We start from the raw sequence: 27,912 nt of genomic DNA on the forward strand, positions 1-27,912 counted from the left end.
CGGTGGGATAAAGGCACGCTGTCGCTACTGGGTAGGGTGGCTGTGGTGAAGATGACCCTCCTGCCTCAGGTGCTTTACCTCTTCAGAGCGTTACCGCTCCATCCTCCTGCGGGGTGGCTCGCGGAGACTCAGACTGCCATTGCGCGGTTCGTGTGGCAGGGCCGCAGGCCGAGGATCAAGAGGGGCATCGCTATGCTCTCACCGGAATCCGGAGGGCTGGGGATACCGGACTTGCGGAAATATTTTCAGGCCGCTCAGCTCCGATACCTCGTGGAATGGAGCCGGTGGGAGTCTGATAAACACTGGTTGTTCCAAGATCAGGCGGTGGCGGGTAGGACGCTGCAGGAAGTGCCATTCTTGAGGCGAGTCCATCGGCCTTCCAATCTTTACGCGTCTTTGGTAACGCGGGTCCCGCTCCAGACGTGGGACTCGGTGGCGGTCAGATGCGAGTTAACTACCTTCCCCTCTCCCTTCACGCCGCTCATTGGCAACCCGGACTTCGGCCCGGGGATGGAACAGGGTGCCTATGAGCGCTGGCGGGTGGCCCGCTGCTGCACTCTGTACCACTTGTACTCCCCTGAGGGAGTTGTCTCCTTCCAGGACTTGCAGAGGGATTATGGCCTCCCCGAAACGGAGCGCATGCGATACATGCAGGCGCGCCACTGGGCATTACAACCCCAAGTGCGCGACGCGGCACACAGGGAAATCACGGAGTATGAGCGTTGGTTAATTACTCGCACGTCGGACGCCAAACTGATCTCAGATCTGTATAGAATGCTGCAGCCCCCCTCATTTCACATTCACAACCCTGGTCGGGAACGTTGGGAGCGAGAGCTTGGGCGCGAGCTGAGTCATAAAGAATGGGACCACATCTCCTACCGCGCGCGCCACTCGGCCTACCACACGGGTCTTACAGAGACCTTTACTAAAATCTCGACCTACTGGTACCGCACTCCGGAGAAACTGCACGAGATGGATAGGGCGATACCAGGGACGTGCTGGCGCAACTGTGGCAACACTGGTACACTAACGCACATACTGTGGGATTGCCCCCTGCTGGCTCCTTACTGGGAAGAGGTCCTGAGCGAGGTGGACAAATGCTTTGGGATAGAACTGCCTAGATTCCCGGCCTATGTCCTGTTGGGGTTGCCGAATGGGTTGATGTATCCCCTTAGGTCTAAGAGGGGTAGACAGATCGCAATTGCGCTGGGATCAGCGGTGCAGAATATTCTCATACACTGGCGCACTATAACACTTCCCTCTGTAGTTGGTTGGCTGTACAGATTATGGCATGTTCTTGGGATGGAAAAGATGTCCTTAGTAGCCCTGGGGGATACTGATACCTTTGAGGAATTGTGGGAGCCCTTTCACAGCCTGTTATGTTCCGAGTTTCGAGAGATCACCTGTCCTAGATACCTTAGGTTGTTGCGGCTGACGCCGCCACCGGACCCGCCTGCTTGATTGGGTGGGATCGGTACTGCATAGCAGAGATTCATGGAGAGTTCACAGTAGGGGAGACTGTAGAAGCTGGCACAGTACAGGGGGTGGGTCGGGGTATGGTAGTTGGGGGTTTAGTTTGGTTAGGTAGGTTTTTGGAGCGGGGTTGCTTCTCCTCCCTTCACCCCCCTCCCCTTTTTTTCATTCGTTCTCTCTTTTGTTCCTTCCCTCCTGATTTTTCTCCTCTCCTCATCCCGCCCCTCCCCTCCCTTTCTCCCCCCCCCCTCCCCTCCCCTCGTGGTCTGTCAGTGCCCACAGGTGCGAAAGCTATGCTCCCGAGTCGGATGGAGCCTCTTGCCAAATTGTAATTGCATTGTTGTATTGGCTGTATGATGCGCATTGGTGCGCGGATCTTGTGGTTCACCTGTTTCCTGCCCCTTTGTGTCCTATCCCACCCTGCTTCAATAAAATACTTTAAACCTAAAAACCCAACACCACCCCCTTCTGGTTGGAAAAGTCAGATAGACTCACTGTCAAGCCCCATTGACTCTGCTGCTCTAAAGCTATTTACAAGCCGACATTCAACATACTTTCCCATCCAAACTATTCGAATGCGGGATCAGAAAATGAATTAATTTATGAAAACCTCCTGGGAAACTTCTGATTTAATTATCGATATGGAACAGATACAGAGGGGTCTTGGCTCTACGCCCTGGATGCCTGAGAACTAATGTTGTGCAGACAGACGATATTGGAGCTCTGGTTACATCAGACGTGCCTACGGGTTTCAACACCACCAATGACATTCTACAGTGCAGCCGGATGTAGCTGGAGTTGGTTTCACTTAATTTCGATGGATTCCATCCATTCATTCTGAGTACCACTGCCCTCATCTGCATCTACTGTCGTGGCATTATTGCCATTTTTTCCACTCTGCATCTTGTCACCTTTAGGTGCACATTTGACTTTAAATTCATGGACCATGTCGGCGATACACAAGTTATTATGAAACTTAAACCCTCAAAAAACTATGAGAACAGTGATGAATTTGTCAATTTCATAAAAGCCTTGACTGCAGGAAGAACTAGATCTTTTTTCTGTTTAAACCTACTGATCTGTAGATCCTTATGGCTGTAAACCTACGATTGTAGTACCTCTTTTATGCCAGCAGTGATGGTTAAGAGCCTTGGAGTGATATTGCTGTGGTGTCCTTCCTGAAGCCACCAGTGCCAGGTAGCAGGTGATCCTGGAAGGCCAACATGGCTGGATGTTGGGATTGTAGGGGAAGTGAAACTCTTGCTAATACAAGATGAGTATTAATCCAGGAAAGATCTAATCTGTCACCAGTAGAGATGCCGGATGGATGGTGGCGAGGGACCTCACTGGTCAGGGCTTCTTCTTTTGAATGGAATTTTAGACTATCAGATGAAAGTGGTGCAAAAGAGAAAATATCAGTGGGTCCCTAGTACAGGCACAAGTGGCAGCCGGCTGTGGGCCGACAGGCTTTCTATGTGTTGTTCCCTTCTCATAAAGTCATCTTATCATGTAATGCCTCTCTCAAATAAATCCTCCTCGGATGGAGGCCTCACAGATTATCCAATGACAGTTTCAATTGACTTTAAATGTCCATGAAAATCCATTCTAAGTGAGGCATGGAGATTCCACGTGATCATATACGGAATTGCAATGTATGTACTGCTTACCAGGCTCTGAAGCGCATTTGTGGACGAGTGGCATGCTCTTCTGTGAGTGTGCTTTGACTGAAGAGTGTGGGCTTCTGTTGTGGCCTTTATGGGAAGATTTTCAATGCTATTGATGAATGTGAATTAAGGGGAAAACGATAACCGAGAAACCACATTGAACATAACCAAAGTGTGGAAAACCAATTTTACGGGAAGACAATTTAAGGAAAGGAAAATAAATCAAAAAGTAAAGGAACTGTAATTTTAAGGAAAAATACAGAATTACATTAATCTTGGGAGGAGTTTAGGATGAGGGAGAGTTTTTTGGGTGGAGGGATGGGTAATGGTTTGGAGTGATGAGTTTTTAGGAGTCGAGAATGTGTTCAGGGAAGAAAATAGTTTTAGGGTTTAGGGATGGTGGAGTTAAGAGGTGGTGAAGGATATTTTAGGGATCAGGAAAAAAGTTTAGAGGTGGTGAAGGGTTTTTAGTTTTCATGGATGAGTGGAGTTTTGAGGGTTCAGGGATGGGTGGAGTCTAGGGGTGTTGAGCGGTTTTAGGGTTCATGGATGGGCGGAATTTAGGGCTGGTGAGGATTTTTAATATTCAATAATGTGTAGAGGTTAAAGGTTGTAAAGAGTTGTTAGGGTTCAGTATAGGGTAGAGGTTAAGGTGGGGAGTGATTATGGGATGGGTGAAGTTTAGATGTAGAAGGGGCCTTACGGTTCAGGGATGGGTAGAGCTTAGGGGTTGTGAGGGATTTGTATAGGTCATGGAAGGGTGAGGTTTAAAGGCGATTTTTTTTTAGGGTTCACAGATTGGTAGAGTTTGGGTGTGGTGAGGAGTTTTAAGGTGCCAGGGATGGATGGGGATTAGGTGTAGAAAGGGTTTTTTAGAGTTCAGAAATGGGTGAAGTTTATGGGTAGTGAGAGGTTTTATGGCTCACGAATGGGTGGATTGTGGGGACAGAAAGGGCTTTTAGGGGATTAGGTATGTTTGTAGTTTAGGGATCAGGGATGGGTGTAGTTTAGGTGTAGTGAGGGTTTTTTAAGTTTCTGGGATGGGTGGAGATTAGAATTAGAAAGGAATTTTATGGTTCGGGGATAGTTGCAGTTTAGGCATGATGAGGGAATTTAGAGGCAGGGATTGGTGGTGTTTAGGAGTTGTGAGGGGTTAGGGATTGATGATGTATAGGAGTGGTGAGAGGTCAGTGAATCAAAAGCATCCCAAGTAATTGTTTGAGAAAGTAAAATACATGAATCTGAAATAATACCCCCTGAAGTAAAGCACTCAAATAACTATTTTCGAAAATAAGATATGCAACCGTTGTATTTACACCTTAAAAAATATAAAGCCTTCAAAAGCCAATTTCTAACAAAAATACATTCTATGAATTAGTTTCCATGAAATGGTCAATGCCATTCATTCTGAAAATTTCCATTAAACAGTTTAGGTGACCTGATTTCTTCGTAATTATATTCTATAAAATCGTTTTCTCTATGAAATCACATACAACCCAATGCCATACATGATGGCCTCAGTCCGTTATCATGTTTTTACACCTTGACGTATATTCAAGCAAAACAAGTGAGAGACAACATGTTTAGGCTAGAAGGAGCCAGAGAAAAAAAGTCATGCATGCTAACAACCATCAACAACAGGCCTTTTGGAAAGTTATTTAGATTTATGAAATCTGCTGAGGTCGTAATGTGTATTGTGACATCATTCCTCAGATGGCCTATTTAAAAGGTGTTAATGTACAGCAAATCCTCCAACCTGGCAATTTAGTCCACGTGATCAGTACTTTTGCTGCTCACAGCACTACTCTGTTCAGTGAACACCAAGTCCATTCCCAAACCCCCCTAGGGTTTAGAAGGATACTCAGCTCACAGAGTCCGCTGGGTGAAAGTTACACCATTCCTGGGAATTTCTGCCCACTTCCATGCAGTGGCAGAACTTTCTGAACTGTGCTCCATAAAGAAAAGTAAAAACGCTTCTACATAATAGATGAATCAGTTAACCAATAAGTAATCATCAACCACTTGTACCTTTGTTTCCGGAGCCTGCGATCCTGAGCTTCTTGCTCCATTCTCCTGTCTCGTGTTTTGCAGAGCAGGTCACCTCTGTCCCATTGTCACAGCCGGTGGTGTTCAGTTGAGCTCTGCGCGTTGTGTTGTAGGTTCCATCGGGGTTCTTTATTGGAGTTGTGTTGTCGTCCAGATCCTGGGATCCTCCACACGATGAAGAAAGTGTGACATCTATAGAGTCTGGATAGAATCCACTCACTGCACAGAGCACCACTGTGAGGCGGGACTCATCAGCAGAGGACAGTGATAGCCAGACTCCTGGGGGCGCTGCAGAGAAGAGAATCCAGTGAAACCACTGTAATATACTAATTACAGGGAGTGTACTCCACACACTGAAGTCAATCTTGATGTATTACATTTTTTTGGTATAATAGCCAAAGTTAATAATGCACATTTTATAAGTTTTAGAAGGATAACATACTTTACCAGCCCAGATAAGAGTTAAATGTGTGGAGGACAACTAAGTCAGGCATAGGTCTTGACAGTATGTGCTAAACCCATGAGCATTCTTATTGGCTGTCAACAGCCAATTTAGCCTATTTTCTACTTTAGAATGCGTCAGATACTTATTTGATTCAATCAATATTATTTATAAAATGCTCAAAGACCAAAAACTGGAACTGGGTGCTAGCACTCTTTTTTTAATTGTTGTGTTTATGCTGTAAAGACTAAAAAATATTCCTAAAATGAAAGTGTTTAATATTCTCGAACCGTTTTCAGCCCCTACTAATGTGTCAGAAGGCTGTGAATAATTATAGTATATTTGCTGAATCTTCGTTTTTTTACATTATGAAACCTTACTGTACGTTACAATTTGTCACTCTTTGATATGCAGGTTCTAAGTACACCTGGGACACCGAGCACTTTCTTTATCTGCATCACAATACAGTTGCAATACTTACACAAACAATATTTCGATTCTAATTTGTGTTCTGTATAATTGTGTTTCTCTTTCGGCATCCTTTGACCCATGATTATTGCATTTATGCATAGCTATATTAAGTTTCCCATACATTGTCCACAGGAACCATTGTCCTACGATATATATTAGATACCCTGGTTTCTTGTGAGTAGAGTGGCCCTTGTTTCCCTGTACACAACCTTTAGAAGGTTGCTATTTTTTTGTCCTAACCATGTGTGCCTTCTGCCAGTATCCTGGGCCACGTGGCTGTACTAGCTGTGGACAGGATGGCTGGAGTTAGAGCTTTGCCCTGCCCCACTTACATTTCAACTGATGTGCCACCATCACATACTAAGGACCCTGACACCAACCTATTATCACCACAGACACTTTGGAGCTGTGACAGGAAAGAGGAAGAACTTTCTGGAACCAGATGTGGGGCTAGGACAGGGGGTACCCCCACAAACAGGCTGATAACAGATATAAGTAAGTATTGGACTTCTTGAAGACTAAAACCACCGAAGATCAAATTAGGTAAAAACTAACCCATCGCTTGTATCTAAATAATATTAAACAATCTAAAATGGCCTACCTAAGAGCCAGGATTAATAATGCCTCCAACTCCAGTAAAGGGCTATATAAAATTCTGAAGGAGTTTACTACTCCTCAGGTCACCCAGAGCACTCTTCCCCCCCACACAAGAATGGGTCAATAGAGTATCCTCTTCATTCGATGAAAAGGTCAAAGCTATCTATAGATCCTTTCCTCAAGACAATGTAAGCAACGTCGACTTGCACTCAGTGGCCAACAGCCAATTGCAAGTGCCTTTGCTGGGTGCTTTTGTAACTGTAACCTGCGAACAGGTATTAGAAGCCATTACCAAGATCGAATCTGGCTCCCCTGCAGATCCCATACCTCCTCGTTTGACAACAATGTTAACAGAGATCTTTAACATGTGTTTAGACCAAGCGACGGTGCCCAAAAGATGAAAAACAGCTCGTTAGGCCTATTTTGAAAAAGCTAACTTTAGATCCCAGTGAACCAGGCAACTACTGTCCCATCTCGCTACTGCCTTATTTTGGGAAGGTGCTTGAGTCCTGGGTAAACAAACTGTTTTCTATCCATCTGGAAAGTCATGGATTACTTGACTTATCACAATCAGGATTTCGGTGAGCACATAGCACCGAAACAGCAGTAGTAGAGATAGTGGATAACATCCGGATAGCTCTGGATAAAAGAGAATCAGCTATGCTGGTTCTTTTGGACTTGCCCACCGCTTTCAATACCATCTCCCATGACCTTATAGAACAACAGCTCTGGGAGATGGGGATCCGAGGGAAAGCCTTGGACTGGTTAAAAAACTTTTTAAAAGACCGCTCCACTGCTGTACACATAGATACCATGGTAGCTTGCAGTAGAACAGTAAGCATTGGAGTTCCTCAGGATTTTATCCTGAGCCCGATACATTTTAATCTTTATGTAACTCCTCTGGCCAGGATAATCAGGTCATACGGGTTTGAGGCCATGTCATATGCCAATGACCCAGTTGCTGATCACTTTCAGTCCCGACCCTGCTGACACAATGATCCGGTTTAAAAACTGTCTGACCCATATTAACAACTGGATGGGCAACAACAAACTGCAGCTGAATGGCAGTAAAAACAAGATCATTCTGTTTGGCAGGGCCGAGGAGTATTGGTCTAGCAGCTGGTGGCCTCAGGCACTAGGCCCCTGCCCGTCCCCTAAACAAGTAGTCTGCAACCTAAGAATAATGATTGATAACAAGTTATCTATGAAAAATCATGTCAATCTTGTGCTAGGCACTTGTTATGGGATTCTAAGGAAGTTGCGTACCATTTTTAAATGGCTACCCATTGAAGCCAGGAAGCCACTGATTAAAGGCCTAATTGTGAGCTGCATGGATTATGAGAATGCCTTATTGGCCTCCGTAAATGAAGACCTCTTCTCCAAATTGCAAATTTTGCAAAACACGGCCGGTAGATTGATCTTAAATCTTCCACTGAGAACTGCCTCTGCCCCAAGTCTGCGGTCTCTCCATTGGCTTCCAGTTAGGAAAAGAGGTCACTTTAAAATCTTGTTCCTCACTCATAAAATAATATATGGTACTGGACCGGGCTATTTAGTGAAAAACTTAAAAAGTATCAGTTTAACAGAACATTAAGATCTAGTTCAAAATCTCTGCTCACGTCTTTCCGCGTCCATACCACACGTAGTGGAGGCCAATCGTTTTCCCTTCTTGCCCCCATCTTTGGAACAAGTAACCATCCCATCTTCTTTCTATGGCGGACCACCAGCGTTTCCGTAAAGAACTGAAACCATGGCTATTTGACCAATAATAATGTTATGTTACTGCAATTTATAAAGCGCAACAGCTGCCCCAGCAGAGGGGCGTCCTGGCGCTGACAGCAGAACAGCCAACATGAGGGGAGAGGCTGGCTACACGGTGGGAAACAGGTATGTTTTAATAGCCTTCCTGAAAGCCAAGTAGCTAGTGTGGCTCCTAATGTGGATGGGCAGCGAATTCCAAATGTGGGCTGCCCTGCAGCGGAAGGGACAGCCTCCTGCCCGCAGTCTCTGAAACCTTGGAACCCTCACCAGATGCTGGCCTAGGGAGCGGAGCTGACGTGTGGGGGCGGAGGGAGTAACTAATTTGGCCAGGATACTGGGGCCTAGATGTAGGTAATTTTATTTTACCACTTCTTAAATACCGAATTTTACCGATTCGGTATTTAAGAAGTGGTAAAATAGGGGGGGGGATGTAGGTATTACAGAATCGGTAAATACTGAATCGTTGAGATTCGGTATTTACAGATTCTGTAAATACCGATTCGGTAATGCCCATTGATTCCTATGGGCATTGAAGCCCATAGGAATCAATGGGCATTACCGAATCGGTATTTACCGATTCCGTAAATACCGATTCCAGCAAGGGTGCAGGGGGTGTCACTTTGATACCCTCTAGCACCCCAAATACAGGCATGTGTGCCATGTGGCACAGGCATGTCTGTCTGTCACATGGCATAGGTGTGCATGCACACATGTGCATGCACATTTGGATTCGGTATTTTACCACCCAATTGGATTGGGTGGTAAAATACCGATTCTGAAAAGCCTTTGGGACTCAGAAGAGTCCCACCTACATCTAGAAGATACCGAATCGGTAAAAATACCGATTCTGCATTTTACCGAATCGGTAAATTTACCGATTCGGTACATTTACAGATTCAGTAAAATTGGCCTCCTACATCTCAAAAACCCATTTACCGGTCGGTAACGGCCGAAATCGGCTGTTTCCGGCCAGTAAATGGCCACTTACATCTGGCCCTGGGGGTGTTAAGTTTTAGGGCTTTAAAAGTGATGCAGGGGGCCTTAAATTCAATTCTCCTAGCCACCGGCAACCAGTGTAGCCGGTGGATGGTGGCAGACACAGGGCAGGACTTCCTCAGGCCAATCAGAGATCTGGCTGCTGCGTTCTGGGCTCGTTGGAGCTGCGCAATATCTGACTTATTTGCCTCTAAATACAAAGAGCAGGCACAATCCAGTCTGGACATTATAGATGCCTGAATGATGGTCTGGCGCGTAGGTGGGTAAAAAAAAGGAATAGGGGTTTGAGCCCCCGTAGACCCCCAAAACAAGTCCCTGCTACCTTTTTGGTTTGGACTTGGTAGCTGAGGGATGAGTCCAACCATACAACCACATTTTTGACTGTCTGCTTGGGAGGGGGGGGGGGCGCTACCTAGGCTTTCTGGCCACCAGAGTTCGCTCCACAGACCATGGTCCTTCCCAACCAACAACACCTCAGATTTACTGGCATTCAGCTGGAGGCAGTTAGCAGTCATCCACTCAGCGACCACTGCCAGGTCGCCCCGAAATTTCAGGGCTCCCTCTCGGTGTCGCTTGAGAGTGCCATCACCAGCTGAGTGTCGTCGGCGTAGGAGACCATAGTCAGTCCCCAATTTCTAGCCACCGTGGCCAGCGGTTGGACATAGAGATTGAATAATAGGGGACTGAGGGAGAAACCCTGTGGAACATCTTGTTAAATGGGGTGTGTGCCTGAGGCTAAGGGGGAAACAGTGATCACAAATGACCTGTCGCTGAGAAATGATGAGAGCCACTTCAAGGCCAGGCCAACAATCCCCGCCTCCTCCAGGCGTTGTATCAGGATGGCATGGGACACTGTGTCAAACATGGCGTTGAGATCCAGGAGGATCAGCACCGACGTTTGCCGAGCGTCTAAAGCAGACCAGAGGTGTTCTGTCACATCTAAGAGGGCAGACTCTGTGCTGTGGCCAGATCGAAAACCATTCTGAGAGGGATGTAAATCAGGATCTGCCCCTAGGTTGCTGGAGCCTCTACAAGCGCCCTGAGACCTAGCGGTGATATGTGCGCTATATAAGACTCTCTGACTTGACTTGAGTTGAAGCCTTACAATCTCCTTTTATTGCATATGTCACCTCTAAGGTAGGCCCTGGATAGCCAAAAGGGCAGGGTGCATTGTAATTAAAAGGTTGGACTTATACTATTAAGTTTTGCATGTCATGGTAGTGAAAACCCCCTGAATTTATTTTTCACTACTGTGAGGCCTACCTTTCCCATAGGATAACACTCGGTTGCCTCATTACATTTAATAAGTGCTAACTTTTGATTTGGACTAGGTATCCAGGTCATGTTTGGTATATATGAAATTTGCAATTCTAAATCCTCTTTAATGGTAATCAGATTTTAAGTTACAATTTTGGAAATACCACTTTTAGAAAGTTGACATTTTCGTGCCCTGGTCCTTTTGGTGCCTGCAACCTGTGCTAGTTCACATGACTGGGTGCACCTGAAAGTTAGACTTTGTGAATTTCTCAAAGTTACACAACATAGGGATTAGGTGTGTCTTCTGCTGGTAGGAAGGGTAGGGGGAAGCTGAGCACAGCTCCACTTAAAACTGAAGTGCTCTGCCTTACAACAAAGAGCTTGTCACCACTGCATTGTTCCTGCAGCCAGCTTGGAGTCAGGGCAGGTGAGTCAGGAAATTCCAAGCACTTCAAAGAAAAACCTCTAGAAATTGTTCCCGAAATTCAAAGGAGGCACCAGTTATATAAATAGGGCCCTCAGACTCACCCTTCAGTTCTTATCTCGACCTGCGGAATGACTCTCAGAGGAAGGCCTACTGATGTGACCTACTATGCTCTGTGCAAGACAGCTTTTCTGTACCGGGAAGGACAGCTTTGGTGCCTGGAGCATGCCTTGAACCCTCAGAGGCCGGCCCTGCAGTTTGAGTACTGCTTCTTCACCTGCACTCAGGTCTACCAGAGTGATGCCCAAGGCTAGTTTGCTGGCCTTCTGTTCATAGACACAGGGACATAACAGGCTCCCACCATCTTTAACTAGCACCCGAACTCAGCATGAGTGAGTCCTAAACCCCAAAGTGATGTCTTACCAGTCCTGTACCCTTGGTGCAGGTGCTAAACGTGCCCAGATAACCAAATTACAAAACTTGAGACTAGAAGCTTTTTGACTAAATACTGCTCTGAGAACCTATGAGGGACTGGTACCAACCTGCTTGTCTATCCGCCCAAGCTCCATACCAGTTGGCCTGACTATGCGGCTGCTCCCGCTACATTTTCTCTGCAGCAGCAAACCCTGTTCAAACAGCCTTTGCCAAAGTGGCATCTGACCTCCTTAAACTGTCTTTGGCCTCAGCCTCCTGCCTCATCTCACTGGAGATTTTCGACTTCCAAAAAAGTGACATGGAAATCTTCAATGCGACTCTCTCTAGAGGTTCCTCTATGACATGGGTACTCACAAACTTTCTCTCAGGGGCCAAATTTACAGTGTGGTTTGTGTCCGAGGGCCGCACTGGTGGGGGCGGGTCAGTGGGGGAGGGGGCAGGCCTAGACCAAAATAAAATCGTGACCATGAGGTTGAACACAGGCCCCTGCAGCGGACGCCTTCATCCACTGAGCCATCAGACCCAGCGTACACACATCTCTCTCTCTCTCTGTCTCCCTCCCTCTCTCTATCTCTCCCTCCCTTTCTCATTCTCCCAACCTCTCTCTCTCTCTGTCTCCCACTCGCTCTCTGTCTCTCTCTCTCTCCCTCTGTCTCACTCACTCTATCTGTCTCCCTCTCTCTCTCTGTCTCCCTCTCTCTGTCTCCCTTCCTCTCTCTCCCTCTGTCTCCCACTATCTCCCTCTGTCTGTCTCCCTCTGTCTGTCTCCCTCCCTCCCTCTCCCTCTTTCTGTCTCCCTCCCTCTGTCTTCCTCCCTCTGTTGCCCTCCTCCCTCTGTCTGTCTTCCTCTGTTTCCCTCTGTCCATCTCCCTCCCTATGTCTGTCTCCCCCTGTCTGTCGCCCTCTGTCTCAGTCTTTCTGTCTCCCTCTGCCTCCATCCCTCTGTCTCCCTCCGTCTCCCTTCCTCTGTCTCCCTCTCTCTCTCCCTCTGTCTGTCTCCCTTTGTATTCCTCTGTCTCCCTCCCTCTGTCTCCCTCTCTCTCTGTCTCCCTCTCTCTCTGTCTGTCTCCCTCTGTCACCCTCTGTCTCCCTCTGTCTGTCTCCCTCCCTCTGTCACCCTCACTCTATCTCCCTCTGTCTGTCTCCCTCTGTCTGTCTCCTTCTCCCTCCCTCTGTCTCCCGCCCTCTGTCTCCCGCTCTCTCTGTCTCCCTCTCTCTGTCTTCCTCTCTCTGTCTCCCTTTGTCCCCCTCTCTCTGTCTCCCTCCCTCTCCTTCCCTCTGTCTCCCTCCCTCTATCTCCCTCCCTCTCTCTCCCTCCCTCTCTCTCCCTCTGTCTCCCTCTCTCTCTCCACCTCTCTGTCCTTCTGTCTCTGCCTCTGTCTGTCTCTGCCTCTATCTGTGTGTCCCTGTCTCTGCCTCTATCTGTCTCTGTCTGTCCCTGTCACTGTCTCCCTCCCTCTGTCTCCCTCCCCGTCTCTCTGTCTCTGTCTGTCTCTGCCTCTATCTGTCTGCCCTTGTCCCTGTCTCTGTCTCTATCTGTCTCTCTCTGTCCCTGTCTATGTCTGTCTCTGTCTTTATCTCTGTCTCTGTCTCTATCTTTGTCTGTCTCTACCTCTATCTGTCTGTCTATCTCTGCCTCTATCTGTCCCTGCCTCTATCTGTCCCGTCCTCTATCTCTGTCTCTCTCTCTGTTTCTCTCTGTCTCTCTCTGTCTCTATCGCTGTCTGTCTCTACCTCTATCTGTCTCTGCCTTTATCTGTCTCTGCCTCTATCTGTCTCTGTCTGTCTCTGCCTCTATCTGTCCCTGCCTCTATCTGTCCCTGCCTTTATCTCTGTCTCTCTCTCTGTCTCTCTCTCTCTGTCTCTATCACTGTCTGTCTCTATCTGTCTCTACCTCTATCTGTCTCTGCCTTTATTTGTCTCTGCCTCTGTCAGTCTGTCCCTCTCTGCCTCTATCTAGCTCTGTCTGCCCTTGTCTCTATCTGTATTTGCCTCTATTTGTGTCTGCCTCTATCTGTCTCTATATGTCTCTATCTGTCACTGTTGCTATCTGTCTCGGCCTCTATCTGCCTCTGCCTCTATCTGTCAGTCTGTCCCTGCCTCTGGCTGTCTCTATCTCTGTCTCTTTCTGTTTCTGTCTCTATCTGTGTCTTTCTCTGTGCCTCGGGCAGTGCATACGTACTGTGTCTACACGTCCCCATCACCAGCCCAGAGACAGCCCCCCCCACTCCCCTCTCTCCCTGTGTAATGTAAAAGCCAGCTTGTTTTCTCTCTGAATTTGCTGCTTCACAGGGTTTGTGTCCCACCACTGGACCTGGGGTCCCACCGGTCCCTGGCTTTAATTCTAACTCTCACTCCCGAGCTGTCAGATCAAAGCCCCCCTTTTGGCGCTAGTCACCCGTCCGTGTAGGTATGCATGCATCAATTATATATAGCGCCAACCTGGCGGCGAGCATTTATGCACTGTGCTGCGAGAGGGGAGACCAGGCCTGAGCTCCCTGGCCTTGGCTCAACCCTCTGACTACAGGCTGGCGGGAAACATCACATCACAGGCTCCTCAAGCACACCTCACCCAGCTTTCTTTCCCTATTGCCCTCTGTCACCCCCTGTCACCTCACCTGGCTCTCACTCCCTGATTCCCTCTGTCACCCTCTGCCATTTTACCCGGCTCTCACTCTCTGCTGCCCTCCGTCATCTCTCTCGGCTCTCATTCCCTGCCGCCCTGTGTCACCTCACCCAGTGTGTGTGGCAGCCCGGGCGGAGACAGCTTCCCGGGCACACACTCACAGCCGCACCCGAGTACTTCATAGGTCTTTAAAATACCATTTACTTGTTAATGAGGCTTTGTTGTATTTCATCTCCACTCTGACTATCACTAAGATCGCCCAGCCCCCATAGAGCAGAGTCTCTTGGAGTCTACGCTGCTGCAACCGGCGGTGTTTGCTGACACTTAAAAAAAGAAAACACAGGTTCGATGTCTGCAAGGTCAATGGGCCACCAAGGATGGCTTGCCGGGTCGCTAACGGCCCATGGTCCGTACTATGAGTACCTGTGCTCTATGACGAAGCTCTCTCTTCGCACACCACTTGCAGCCCTGCACAACTAAACTTTTACCTTTTCAGAACCTTTCTTCAAACTTTCTTCTAAGTCCAACGGTAAGAACTGACCGTGCCCACTCCACATCTTGTAGCAAACCCACGCTCTATCGTGGTTGGTCATATATTTTTATTTTAACCCGGTTTCACGCGACTAGATGTCCGCCTATGTCATTTTGAAATATTAGGTGCCAATCTTTATTAAAAACTTAAAAAACTTGACAACTATGGTTCTACTGATTGGTTATTTGTCATTATTTTTCTAAATTGGTTTGGAATTGTTCTTAGGTTGTTTTTCTCACTTTATTACAGTTTGTGCGCTGCATAAATACTTTACACATGGCCTTGAAGATAAGCATGACTGCTCTTTGTGCAAAGCTACCCAGGGTTAAGCACAGGTTAACTTAGTGACTTTTTATGGTTCATCCTACCAGAGATTGTGACTGTTGCTTGACCAGGGCTCACAAATCAGTTAACCAACAACCCAATTCCTCACATGGAGAGTCTCCCAAATGCACCTTTTCATGTTGCCATGTACTGATGCATGGGAAACATTACCGGTTGCTTATAACACCTCAGAGGACGTTTACCAGTTTACATAAGTACCCTGTTGTATTGCCTCAGCAGCTAGGGTGTTCCAAAAGAAAATTATAACGATGGTTACAGGGATGGACAAAGCTGTGTTTTTGAGGGTAACATTTTGGTTTCTGGGGAAAATTACTGAGGAACACAACGTTGTGCTGAAGGAAGTTTCATTTGAATTGCTAAGTTATGGGGTGGCCTTAAGAAAGGACACATTTTGCTCCTTAGTAGAAGTAAAATATTTAGATATACAATTTCAGCTGTTTGTGAGAGACCAAATCAAGACCCTGTGAGTGCAAGTAAAAGTGAAGGTGTCTTGCAAAATAAAGATCAGTTTAGTTGAATACTACGCAATAGTTGTGATGAGTTTTACACAGATGAGATAACAGAAGTTATGAGAGCATGTTGCTAAGGAAGGGCAAAATGTTGGACATTGTTATAGAGAATCATAGCCTCAGTTCCCCTTTTTATGCTCCACATACAATATCACCAACAACAAAAAGCCCTGAAGAAGACCTAAAGCGCCATTCCCACCTAGATGACTGAAACGCCATTTTATTTTCCGTATCCCATCTTATGTCGTCTCCACCCCCCTACTCCTCCCCTGCACCACCGCTCTTACCTGGTAGCATTTAATTTACAGGCCGAGTGTACTGTATACTGTTCTGCAGGGGACTTGTATGTAAATTAAGTATGCTGATCAGGTGTAAGCCAATCAAACCATGTTCAGTGAGAGAGCATAAGCACTTCAGCACTAGTTGGCTGTGGTAAAGTTCACAGAGCCATGAGACCAACAAAAACGGATTTCAGCTCATAAGTGAGGTACATAGGCGAAATGATTGGGGGAAAACACTCTAAGGTTGTCAGGTCTAGCATAAATCAAAATTAAACCAATCAAAATAGCTGATGCTGCTGGAAAAATAAAATGCTGAAGTCAAAATCCATTCTTGAATCAGAACAAATCCGCCAGTTGCAAATCCATCAATTCTGCTTCTTACTATCCATCATGTTGCCTCCATTAAGCTTTGAAATATGGGCGAGGCAAACAGCATTCTTTAAACACAGTTTCATGCTTTGGCACATTCACACATTCTGCTCTGGATCAGAAAACTGCATGTGGCGTCTTTATCGCAGTTGAACAGGAGCCAGCAGAGCATAATGTTTAACGGGAGCTTTGCAAGGACACCGTCAGAGACCAATCAGGTTTCTGAACACCTATCATGGTTTTGGAGGCCAGGGTATTTGCTGCTACTTCTGTCCACATACTTTTGTGTAGCTTCCACTCTAACCACACTCTCAAGGAACATGATAAAATGCGACCACATGACAACGTCACGTATCAGTCAAAGGAAACTGTGTTTGACGCTACAACAAAATCCATGTACGGAGAGAGGTGTGAAACGGATTCCGCGGTAAAGAAGTAGATTTGGAAACTAACATATTCAATGGGTGGTGTGAGGGGTTTTTGAAACATGTTGTCACGGAAACATAACAGTCTAGACAGAATCTGTCCTATGCAGCCACCACATATGTCGGGCCTTTGTCTGGGTTCAAGGTATTTCATGGGAGGCAGCTGCAGCTTCCGCCCCCTACAGTCAGTGCCATCAATATCTACTAACCATTACACTTCAACAAGTGTGACAATGTTGACACTTTCAGTGCACACAATAAAAGTAGTCACCAAGGCTGTGACTTTGCATGTCTGCCGATGTGCGACTTTCTAGAATCTACAAACGTTTCCACAAGTACACCTGGAAAACTACTACTGTAGCATATTTCAGAGACAAAGACCAACGGCGGACTCCAAATGCCGCACACACCTCAATATATTGACCCAAATTTGTAAAGAAAGTTCCAATTCAATTCAATGGGCAGAGTGCACTAACTACTCCTGCATCTTTCTTTGGGGGATGCAATCCGCTGCTCGGAAGACAAAACTTGGAACTGTATGGAGTGGTGCACTACCGAAGTTCAGTAATGTTCAATAAGGAAGCAAGATCAGTTTCTTCATTAAGATTATCCTTTATTTAAGTTCATCAAAAGTTGTGCAAACACGAAACCTCAGCCAACGCGTTTCGTTCAAGAGGTGAACTTCATCAGGGCTGAAAGTGAGGACATAAATAACATACATAAGTGCCAGATATGTACAATATATATAATTACAATAAATTAGAACAAAGAACCACAGAAGAACACAAAAGCACATATACAAGGCCTAAATGACAAACAAAAAGGAAAAACACGTGTCATACATACAGTAAATAATGCCAACTTATAAAAAAACAAAACACTAAATACAAAGCTGTTCAAATGTAATATGTCAAAAAATATTTACAATGGACAAACCCAGGTAAAAAAAGAGACTCAGTCACTACCGGGTAAAGTGACACTCCCAGGTGTTGATTATCTCAGGTGTGGGACATTATATATAAGCCACATTTATAAAAAGAATTGTTTGCATAGCCAGAAAGGATGTTTGGAAGAATGAAAAAAAGGCTGAACGAAAATTAATTTTTGGAGCAGCCCCATTCTAATTTTCATATAGATTATCTAAATTGCAATGATATTACAGTACATAAAAGTGAGAGCCAACATTGAACATACTTCCTAAGTTGTATGCACATGTTGTTCTGTCATGTTAAATAAAGTCCCCTAGCGTTGGAACCTACCCCTTTCCTGCATTGTGCCAAAATACAAAAATGGTGTAATACCTGAAAAAATAGCCACCCAGGCAATAAGCACTGTACGTGCTTTGAGTACTAGTATATATACGATTCTCATCAATACCTACGACTTCTTCATATTACAGTACCTACCAGGAATATGAGGTGAAATGTCGCAGTCACTGTGACGAAAAAGGGGATATAGTGTCAACCCAGATCCCATCAAGTCATAGGATAATTCCTTGGCCCTCCATAATAAGGGCCTTATTATGGAGGCCCAAGGAATTATCCTATGAAGAAGTAGTAGGTATTGATGAGAATCTTATATATACTAGTACTCAAAGGACGTACAGTGCTTATTGCCTGGGTGGCTATTTTTTCAGGTATCACACCATTTTTATATTTTGGCACAATGCAGGAAAGGGGTAGGTTCCAACGCTAAGGGACTTTATTTAACATGACAGAACAACATGTGCATGCAATTTAGGAAGTATTTTCAATGTTGTCTCTCACTTTTATGTACTGTAATATCATTGCAATTTAGATAATCTATATGAAAATTAGAATGGGGCTGGTCCAAAAATAAATTTTCTTTCAAGCTATTTTTCATTCTTCCAATCATCCTTTCTGGCTATGCAAACAGTGAGGTTTTTATTCCCACCCTCACAATGTTTCAGTTATTCTTTTTATAAATGTGGCTTATATATCATGTCCCACACCTAAGATAATCAACACCTGGGAGCGTCACTTTACCCAGTAGTGACTGACTCTCTTTTTTTACCTGGGTTTGTCCATTGTAAATAGTTTTTAACATATTACATGTTAACAGCTTTGTATTTAGTGGTTTGTTTTTTATAAGTTGGCATTATTTACTGTATGTATGACACGTGTTTTTCCTTTTTCTTTCTCATTTAGGTCTTGTATATGTGCTTTTGTGTTCTCCTGTGGTTCTTTGTTCTAATTTATTGTAATTATATATATTGTACATATCTGGCACTTATGTATGTTATTTATGTCCTCACTTTCAGCCCTGATGAAGTTTACCTCTTGAACGAAACGCGTTGGCTGAGGTTTCGTGTTTGCACAACTTTTGATGAACTTAAATAAAGGATAATCTTAATGAAGAAACTAATCTTGCTTTCTTATTGAAAATTACTGAGCTTCGGTAGTGCACCACTCCATACAGTTCTAAATTCTGTAGCAGATTTGTAGCAGCCCCCTGGACAACATTTGTGAATTCCATTGTTCGTCTGCACTTAAGCTTCAGCATCTGAAATTGTACATGTTGTACAATTACACACTGTAAAATGTCATCAGCTTTGTGAAATGTTACGTTGTTTTAAAAAGTATATTTTTTGCTAAAGGGAATTTTTTCCCCATACACACCAACCAAGTTTAAAGTTGTTCTCCTGTTCTTCCCTCTGTAAAAGGGATTCTTTCCTGCCCCTAACACGGGGTAAATAACTCACCATCTCGAGGATGTGAGAAAGTCAGAGAGAAGTTCAGAATGCCAAAAAAGCAGATGAATTTGTGGATGTTTCCAATTTTCCAGAGAATCTCAGCTACAGACCACCTACTAGTAGATGTAACCGTCCACTGAGTTGGATTTTTTCCTGCACAATTTTATTCCATTCTGTTATGTGACTCCGGGGTGAGATTATCCATGAGTGCAAGGCTACTTGTTGGGAACAGATTTCACTAAGGGTTCTGTGATTTGGGCCCTTTCTGCACTTGGGTTTAATGCCCCGGGTCAGTGGCCCATTTAGACCCAGGTCATCACTGGGAAAGAGAGACAGCCGTAGTTACAGTTTTCTCAGTTGGTTGCACTGTTGCACATTCCACTCAGGCATGCCTTGCAAGTAACTAACCTTTCTCCGGCCCTCCAGCAACCAGGGACCCAAGCCTCATGCCTGGCTGATTCTTTCCAGCCCAACCAGCTTTTCAGTTGCAATTTCCTGATGTGACTGACTCTACCCCTGGCCTGTCACAGACCCAAACCTATCAAGTGCCTGATTCTGTCCGGCCTGCTTTGCAGGTCTTTCAGGGCACCAGGTCTGACATGTGACTGATGCAGTTCAGCCCTCCAAGGCTTTCCGAGGTACGTGTTTTTAGTCTCTTTAGGACAGTTCACTGCACTAAAGTTGTTGTCTCCAAAAATTATACATAGAGAGGTTTCAAGTCATCACAAAACCCAAACTTAAAAAAAAAATCTTGACATAGTGTGTTTCAAATCACAAATGGACCTTATTTTGAAAGGCATTTTTCCAACCCTGTAAAGTTGACAATAGTGTTGCAATAAAGCCTTCAACGGGTGCCAAAGGTTCCGCATCACACCCAAAGTGACTGTGTTTTGACTTTAATAAATATTGATCTCTGATAAAAACATATCAATTAGCTCTGTTTGAGCAGCCACTGTTAGAAGTCTAACTCTCCCATGGATCCTCTGCAAGCTATAGCTCACACATCATGTGTGTAAAGCACTCGCTCACCTTTAGGCTTCATGGCACTGAATATGAGGTGATCAATGTGACTCATTTTATCAGCTGAGGGATAATGAGAAGCTGAGGGCACCAGGCAGGGAATGAACTATGAACCTGTGACCAGAGGGTCAAACACTGATCCCTCGAGGGGATGCATTAGTTCACTGAGCCCTCAAACCCAACACCACCCCTTTCTGGTTGGAAAAGTCAGATAGACTCACTGTCAAGCTCCATTGACTCTGCTGCTCTAAAGCTATTTACAAGCCGACATTCAACATAATTTCCCATCCAAACTATTCGAATGCGGGATCAGAAAATTAATTAATTTATGAAAACCTCCTGGGACACTGTCTTCTGGTTTAATTATCGATATGTAACAGATACAGAGGGGTCTTGGCTCTACGTCCTGGATGGCCTGAGAACTAATGTTGTGCAGACAGACGATATTGGAGCTCTGGTTACATCAGACGTGACTACGGTTTCAACACCACCAATGACATTCTACAGTGCAGCTAGATGTAGCTGGAGTCGGTTTCACTTAATTTCGATGGATTCCATCCATTCATTCTGAGTACCACTGCCCTCATCTGCATCTACTGTGGTGGCATTATTGCCATTTTTTCCACTCTGCATCTTGTCACCTTTAGGTGCACATTTGACTTTAAATTCATGGACCATGTCGGCGATACACAAGTTATTATGAAACTTAAACCCTCAAAAAACTATGAGAACAGTGATGAATTTGTCAATTTCATAAAAGCCTTGACTGCAGGAAGAACTAGATCTTTTTTCTGTTTAAACCTACTGATCTGTAGATCCTTATGGCTGTAAACCTACGATTGTAGTACCTCTTTTATGCCAGCAGTGATGGTTAAGAGCCTTGGAGTGATATCGCTGTGGTGCCCTTCCTGAAGCCACCAGTGCCAGGTAGCAGGTGATCCTGGAAGGCCAACATGGCTGGATGTTGGGATTGTAGGGGAAGTGAAACTCTTGCTAATACAAGATGAGTATTAATCCAGGAAAGATCTAATCTGTCACCAGTAGAGATGCCGGATGGATGGTGGCGAGGGACCTCACTGGTCAGGGCTTCTTCCTTTGAATGGAATTTTAGACTATCAGATGAAAGTGATGCAAAAGAGAAAATATCAGTGGGTCCCTAGCACAGGCAGAAGTGGCAGCCGGCTGTGGGCCGACAGGCTTTCTATGTGTTGTTCCCTTCTCATAAAGTCATCTTATCATGTAATGCCTCTCTCAAATAAATCCTCCTCGGATGGAGGCCTCATAGATTATCCAATGACAGTTTCAATTGACTTTAAATGTCCATGAAAATCCATTCTAAGTGAGGCATGGAGATTCCACGTGATCATATACGGAATTGCAATGTATGTACTGCTTACCAGGCTCTGAAGCGCATTTGTGGACGAGTGGCATGCTCTTCTGTGAGTGTGCTTTGACTGAAGAGTGTGGGCTTCTGGTGTGGCCTTTATGGGAAGATTTTCATTGCTATTGATGAATGTGAATTAAGGGGAAAACGATAACCGAGAAACCACATTGAACATAACCAATGTGTGGAAAACCAATTTTACGGGAAGACAATTTAAGGAAAGGAAAATAAATCAAAAAGTAAAGGAACTGTAATTTTAAGGAAAAATACAGAATTACATTAATCTTGGGAGAAGTTTAGGATGAGTGAGAGTTTTTTGGGTGGAGGGATGGGTAATGTTTTGGAGTGATGAGTTTTTCGGAGTCGAGAATGTGTAGAGTTCAGGGAAGAAAATGGTATGCACCTGTTACAACGCATTTTTTACTCCGCACTACCATTACAACGCGACTTTTACAACGCATACCATTACAACGCATTGCGCTGGGGGGCGCTCTAGGATAGGGAATAAGTATAATTTACTATCCAACACCTTCCCTAGGGTCCACGGGGACTGGAGTTAGAATAGTAAATTATACTTACCACTATCCAGCACCCCAAAGCGCTATGCGTTGTAATGGTATGCGTTGTAATGGTCGCGTTGTAATGGTAGGTAGTTGTAACGGTATGCGGAGTAACGTCATACATCCAAGAAAATAGTTTTTATTTTTTTTTAAAACCTTTTTTTTTTATTAGTGGCATTCAGCAGAGAGTCATGACAGTGACAGCATCGATAATCCAATTCAGCAATATTCACGGTACATTCAGTGGATAATCATCATCTTTACAAGGGCTGGTACAGTTCAAACATAACACACAGAGTCCTACAATAAGAGGCCTATACACAGGGAAACCTCCCCCCATCCAGTTAGGGGCAGAAGGAGCGGGGAGACCATCTCATCCCCGTACACAGACGCAATGGCAGGTAAGGAGGAGAATTATTACCTAACCCACCCAACCCCCCGGTCATCTCAGTCCTAACCGGCTATCCCTCTACGGAACCCCGTGTAGCAGTGTATCGTGTGCGCTCCAAGGGAGCATGGTCCGGCTTAGTATATCAGTGGACAGTCAGTGTGAGGGCAATCGGAATGTAGTACTGTTTGAGACGGTGTGTAGTGCCCAACCACCCAGGTGCCATCCACGCCAACCCGCATCCGCAGGGTCAGGCGCACATGTCTATCCTCATCGGCCTATTGTGCCAGAGTAACAGTAGGAGTAATAAGACCGGTCGTCGAAGGTGCGTCATATGAGTCGCACGTATCTCGGACCTCTCAACACCGCCTCAGCAACAATCGCATCATCCCACCCCAATGAAGGCGGGTCAAAGTTCATTCCATCGTGTGAGATATAGTATGGTGGGTGTGGTGTAAAGTACCTAAATACGCTCATGGGTCCGGCATCGGCTCGTCATCTCCAGAGGAGTCGCTATGAGTCGCTTGAGATATCAAGTATACCTGTAAAGGAGACCAAAAGTCGCTGGGTGTGCAGCGGGCAGGTAACAGTTCCGCATAAACGCCATGCTGGTCCTGGCAATACGTGAGGTCTAACCATTCCTTAAATTTTGGTGCCCTGCCCCTTCCCCATCTGCAAGCAATCTTCCTCTTAGCAAGTAGCAACGCAATGTCAACAAACCTACGGTCTGACTTGGGTACAGTTTTGGTATATCCCAGCAGCATCACCACCGGTTCCATGGGAAGAGGGCCAGCAATCATGACCTGGAGTGCAGCATGTACCTGCTCCCAGTATGCCTGTATCGCTCCACATTCCCAGGCCAAATGGAGGAAACCCGCGCTCTCCGCCCGGCATCTCGCACATCTGTCGTCCTCCGAGAGGTGAAATCGCAGCTTCCTGACCGGAGTATAGTAATATCTCTGTACGAACTTGTAGTGGATAATTTTTAATCTACAGCTGGAGGAGACTTTGGCAGTGACCGAGCAGCAATACCTCCACTGCTCGTCAGTGAGTGCGGCAGGTAGGTCGGAGTCCCAGGCAGTCCGAGCCTTAGACTGAACCAGTGGGCGCTGTTCACGTATGGCAGCGTACAACTTCGACACCAAGTGCCTGCCGTCCGATATGAGCAAAATGTGCAATGGCAATACTGTACCCGGTTCCTCCGGGAAGTTAGGGAGTATATCCCTCATCCCCTGACGGAGTCGAATATAATAGAACACTTCCATAGGAGTCGGGTGAGTAGTCCGGGAGATCTGATCCTTGGTACGGAACAGTCCATCCTGAAACAAGTCACCCCAAGTATTAAGGTGTATCCGATTGCACATGGATCGAAATCCATTTTCCATTAGAAGCGATAACTTTGGGTGGTACGCAAGGGGCATTGCCGGTGAGTAGAGCATAGGGGCTCCTAGCAGTTTAGTCACTCTCCGCCACGAGTCTATAGTGCAGGTAACAGTTGTAGCAGGCGTCTCGACATCACCAGCTAGGCCCATCAGCATGCCTCTGAGCGGTAGCGGGTGAACGATCAAGTCCTCAGCGGCAACCTGAGGCATAAAGGGAGCGGGGTTAACCCAGTGGTAAGCATGCTGAGTCTGAGCACTGAGATAATACACCTCCAGATCTGGTATATCGAATCCGCCCCTATCATATGGTTGTGTCAAGACATTCCAACTGAGACGCGGCTGCTTACCGCCCCAGAAAAGGCGAAGCAGCTCAGACCGGAGTCGTTTAAAAAAATATGCACCCGGGAAGTAGGGAATGTTTTGAAAGAGGTACAGGAAACGTGGGAGGATGACCCTTTTTATCAGGGAGGCTCTGCCTGCCATCGACAGCGGGAGGGCCAACCAGCGGGTTACGTTGTCGGTCAGTCGTGAGATAGCCACCCCATAGTTCATCCGGATCGTGTTGTCCTTATTGAGCGACACTTCAATGCCCAAGTACCTCAAATCAGAGCTGCACCACTCCAAAGGGTAATCTAGCGGGAATTGAGTTACGGAGGCCGTGAGGGGGAAAAGTTGTGACTTTTTCCAATTGATGTGCACTCCGGAAATGCCCCCGAACAGCACAAATTCTCTCAGAAGTGGGTTGAGGAGGTCCTGTGGGTGCCGCACATACAAGGTGACATCATCCGCATAGAGGGAAATGCCAATCTGCCGTTGATTACAGTTAAAGGCACTGGCCTTATGTAATTGCCAAATCCTGCAAGCCAGCGGCTCGATTGCTAGGGCAAAGAGCAGGGGTGACAGGGGGCAGCCCTGCCTAGTCCCCCTCGTGATCGGCATTTGTGCCGAAAGTACCCCATTGACAACGACCCTAGCGACTGGAGAAGTGTAGAGCAGTTTCACCCAGGCGATGAATATCCGGGGGAACCCCATTCTGCCCAAGATGGCCATCAAATAACCCCACTCCACCGAATCAAACGCCTTGGTGGCGTCCAGAAACACAGCAGCGACTGGCAGGTCGGGCGATATGGTAGGAATGAGGGAGAACAGGGTGCGGAGATTATGGGACGTGGCTCTTCCCGGGACAAAGCCAGATTGATCGGTCAGCACAAGGGTAGTCATAAGCAGGGACAGCCTAGTCGCGAGCACTTTCGCCAGTATCTTCGCGTCACAATTTAGCAACGACAGGGGTCTATAGGCATCGGTATCCACCGGGTCCTTCCCCGGCTTCAGAAGCGAGGTGATCGCCACCTCCCTCATAGAGCCTGGCAGTATCCCCTCCTCCAGCGACTCCTCAAAAACCTCTTTCAGCACAGGTGCCATGATGTCAATGTAGCACTTATAGAATTCGGCCGGTAGGCCGTCCAGCCCTGCAGCTTTGCCATTACTGAGTGACAAGATCGCTTTCCGGATCTCATCCAGCTCGAAGGGGCATCCCAAGAACGCCCGGTCGCCATCACTTAGCCAGCAGAGTGCAATGTCATCTAGGAAATTTCCGAACTCCACTTCGCCGGCCTGTTGTGTGAAATATAGCCGACGGTAGTGCTGCAGGAAGGTATCCTGAATCCCTTTAGAATCCTGGTAGATCCTGCCCCCGCCATCAGCAATTTCTAAGATATGTGTGGCGAATCGCTGGTGCCTCGTGAGTGCCGCAAGAACTTTTCCCGGCCGATCCCCCTCGCAATAGCGCCTAGCCGTCCAGTATTTGCCACGGAACTTCACCTCCCTGGCCGCCTCTTCCTCATAAGATGATAGCTTGGCCCTGAATGCTATCGCCAGGTCAGGGCAAGGATTTCCGACCATTTCTGCCTCTAGCGCCTTAAGCTCAGTTTCGAGATTAGACAACGTGCGTACTATGTCCCTTAGTATGCCACAGCTCTTAGAAATCGTAACACCTCTCACTGTCACTTTAAAAGCTTCCCAGATCGTTTCGACCTTATCAACGGACCCCTTGTTCCTAGGGAAGAAAGCCTCTATCTCCTCGCCAAGTTCCTGTCTAAAGACAGGGTCAAGCAGGGCAGAGGGAAAGAGCCGCCACGGTGGCCTCACCCTTGCATAGCCAGGCATCTCAAGAACGATCAGTACAGGGCAATGGTCCGAATATGTGCGAGGCAGATGTTTCACCTGAACGACTCCCCCAGCTAAGCCCCGTGAGATAAAGCAGTAGTCGATCCTGGCCCTTGAGCGCGCGTGTGCAGTGAAGTGGGTGCCTTCCCTAACCGCCGGGTGTAAGTGCCTCCAGCTATCCAACATGCCTGCCTCCGTCAGTATGCCCTGAAGTGTGTCCCTAGCTTTCTTATTGTATTGTCCACTACCGTCTGATCTATCCATCCCCGGATGCAGTGATAAGTTAAAGTCCCCCCCCAAATTATGTGCGTAGCTTTGACCTCAAGTACATGACCCCACAGCGTCAAGAAAAAAGCAGGTGTGTCGACATTAGGTGCATAACAATTTACAAGCATTATCACATCAGTGCCCAGTCTCCCCCAAAGGAGCACATACCTCCCCTCATTATCCGCCCGCACTCCCAACTTCTGGAACGACAGTCTTTTATTAATCAGAATGACCGTCCCCCTAGAATAGGTGGAATAGGAAGAAAACTCTCGTACATTCGCCCATCTACAGCAACCTGAGGAACTTTACGTGGGTTCAGGTGGGTTTCCTGGAGCATAGCTATTTGCACATGAAGCCTATCTAAATATGCAATTACATTCCTGCATTTCCGGGGGTCATTAAGGCCTCGAACATTCCAGGACAACATAGATACAGTAGACACAGTGTGATCACCCGTGTTTGTCACCATATCCCCGAAATAAGCAAATGTTCAGCGCTCCAGCCCACAGTAGGAACGCACCAAGTTCCAAGCTCTCCGCTGTCCAAAACAGTCGCTTCACACGATCATCCATGCTGACATTCACCCCATCGCCAATCCCAGCACACATGTCACGACCGCCATCTGCTAGAATATGTCCACTCTCAACAGCACCCATCCCAACAGTCAAACACCTCCCCTCCCCCCACGCACAACAACACAACTCCCGTGCTACTAGTCCTCCCCCAACCCACTGAAGCAACCCAAACTTGCCAGAACCATGACCCCACCCCCCACCCCAAGCCCCAAACTCGATAACCATAGAAAAACCATGTGGGGAATCCCCTCCTGGGGGCAACAGAGGTACGCACCCATACACCCCATCACTCCCCTACCGCCCCGCATATGCCATACGGGGAAGACAGAGAAGAAGGGGTGGTGCCTGGCATACATAACTCCCACAGGTGTAAGTCCGTACATCAAACCATCGTGTCCCACCGCCGCCCCCCAATCGGATAAGCTACCAATGAGTTCTGGCGACCCGCCCATATATCAGCTGTTGCCCACATTGTCACTTGTAGGACCACCATCTAGCGCATTCCAAGACCTACACCAACAGCAGGGCAAGGTATTCAAGGCCAGCTATCTCTCAGCAGCAAGTCTACAACGTAAGAGATCAGTAATCCACATCATCACAGGTAGGGCAGGCCCGCCCCAGCACAAGCAGGGCACAGAATCCGAATCAAGCACTATCAATTCAACAGGGAGTCAGTAAGTTAGAGTGCACAAGGACCATGTCTCACCGCCGCTCCCCAAGCGGACAAGTTATTGACCATATTTCAGCTGCTGCCCCTATTGTTCCCCGTATCGCCATCGGCCTGTGCGATACCATCTCCAACAC

At 46.6% G+C, this 27,912-nt stretch overlaps 1 protein-coding gene across 1 annotated transcript in view; it reads right to left on the bottom strand.

Moving 5' to 3' along the window:
- The window catches only part of LOC147663073 (uncharacterized), a gene marked incomplete at its 3' end in the record, with an annotated part of 48,999 nt that extends 21,810 nt beyond the window's left edge, over positions 1 to 27,189 (bottom strand). Inside the window, exons 1-2 of the mRNA XM_086950702.1 lie at positions 27,054 to 27,189; positions 5,166 to 5,471 (exon numbers count right to left, since the gene is read on the bottom strand). Of these exons, the coding sequence (XP_086806828.1) occupies positions 5,166 to 5,471; positions 27,054 to 27,189 (442 nt within the window). The remainder of the gene's footprint in view (positions 1 to 5,165; positions 5,472 to 27,053) is intronic.
- Positions 27,190 to 27,912: the final 723 nt, after the last annotated feature.

Source organism: Lissotriton vulgaris, unplaced genomic scaffold (assembly GCF_964263255.1).
Source record: "Lissotriton vulgaris unplaced genomic scaffold, aLisVul1.2 SCAFFOLD_6954, whole genome shotgun sequence".
Taxonomy (NCBI): Eukaryota; Metazoa; Chordata; class Amphibia; order Caudata; family Salamandridae; genus Lissotriton; species Lissotriton vulgaris.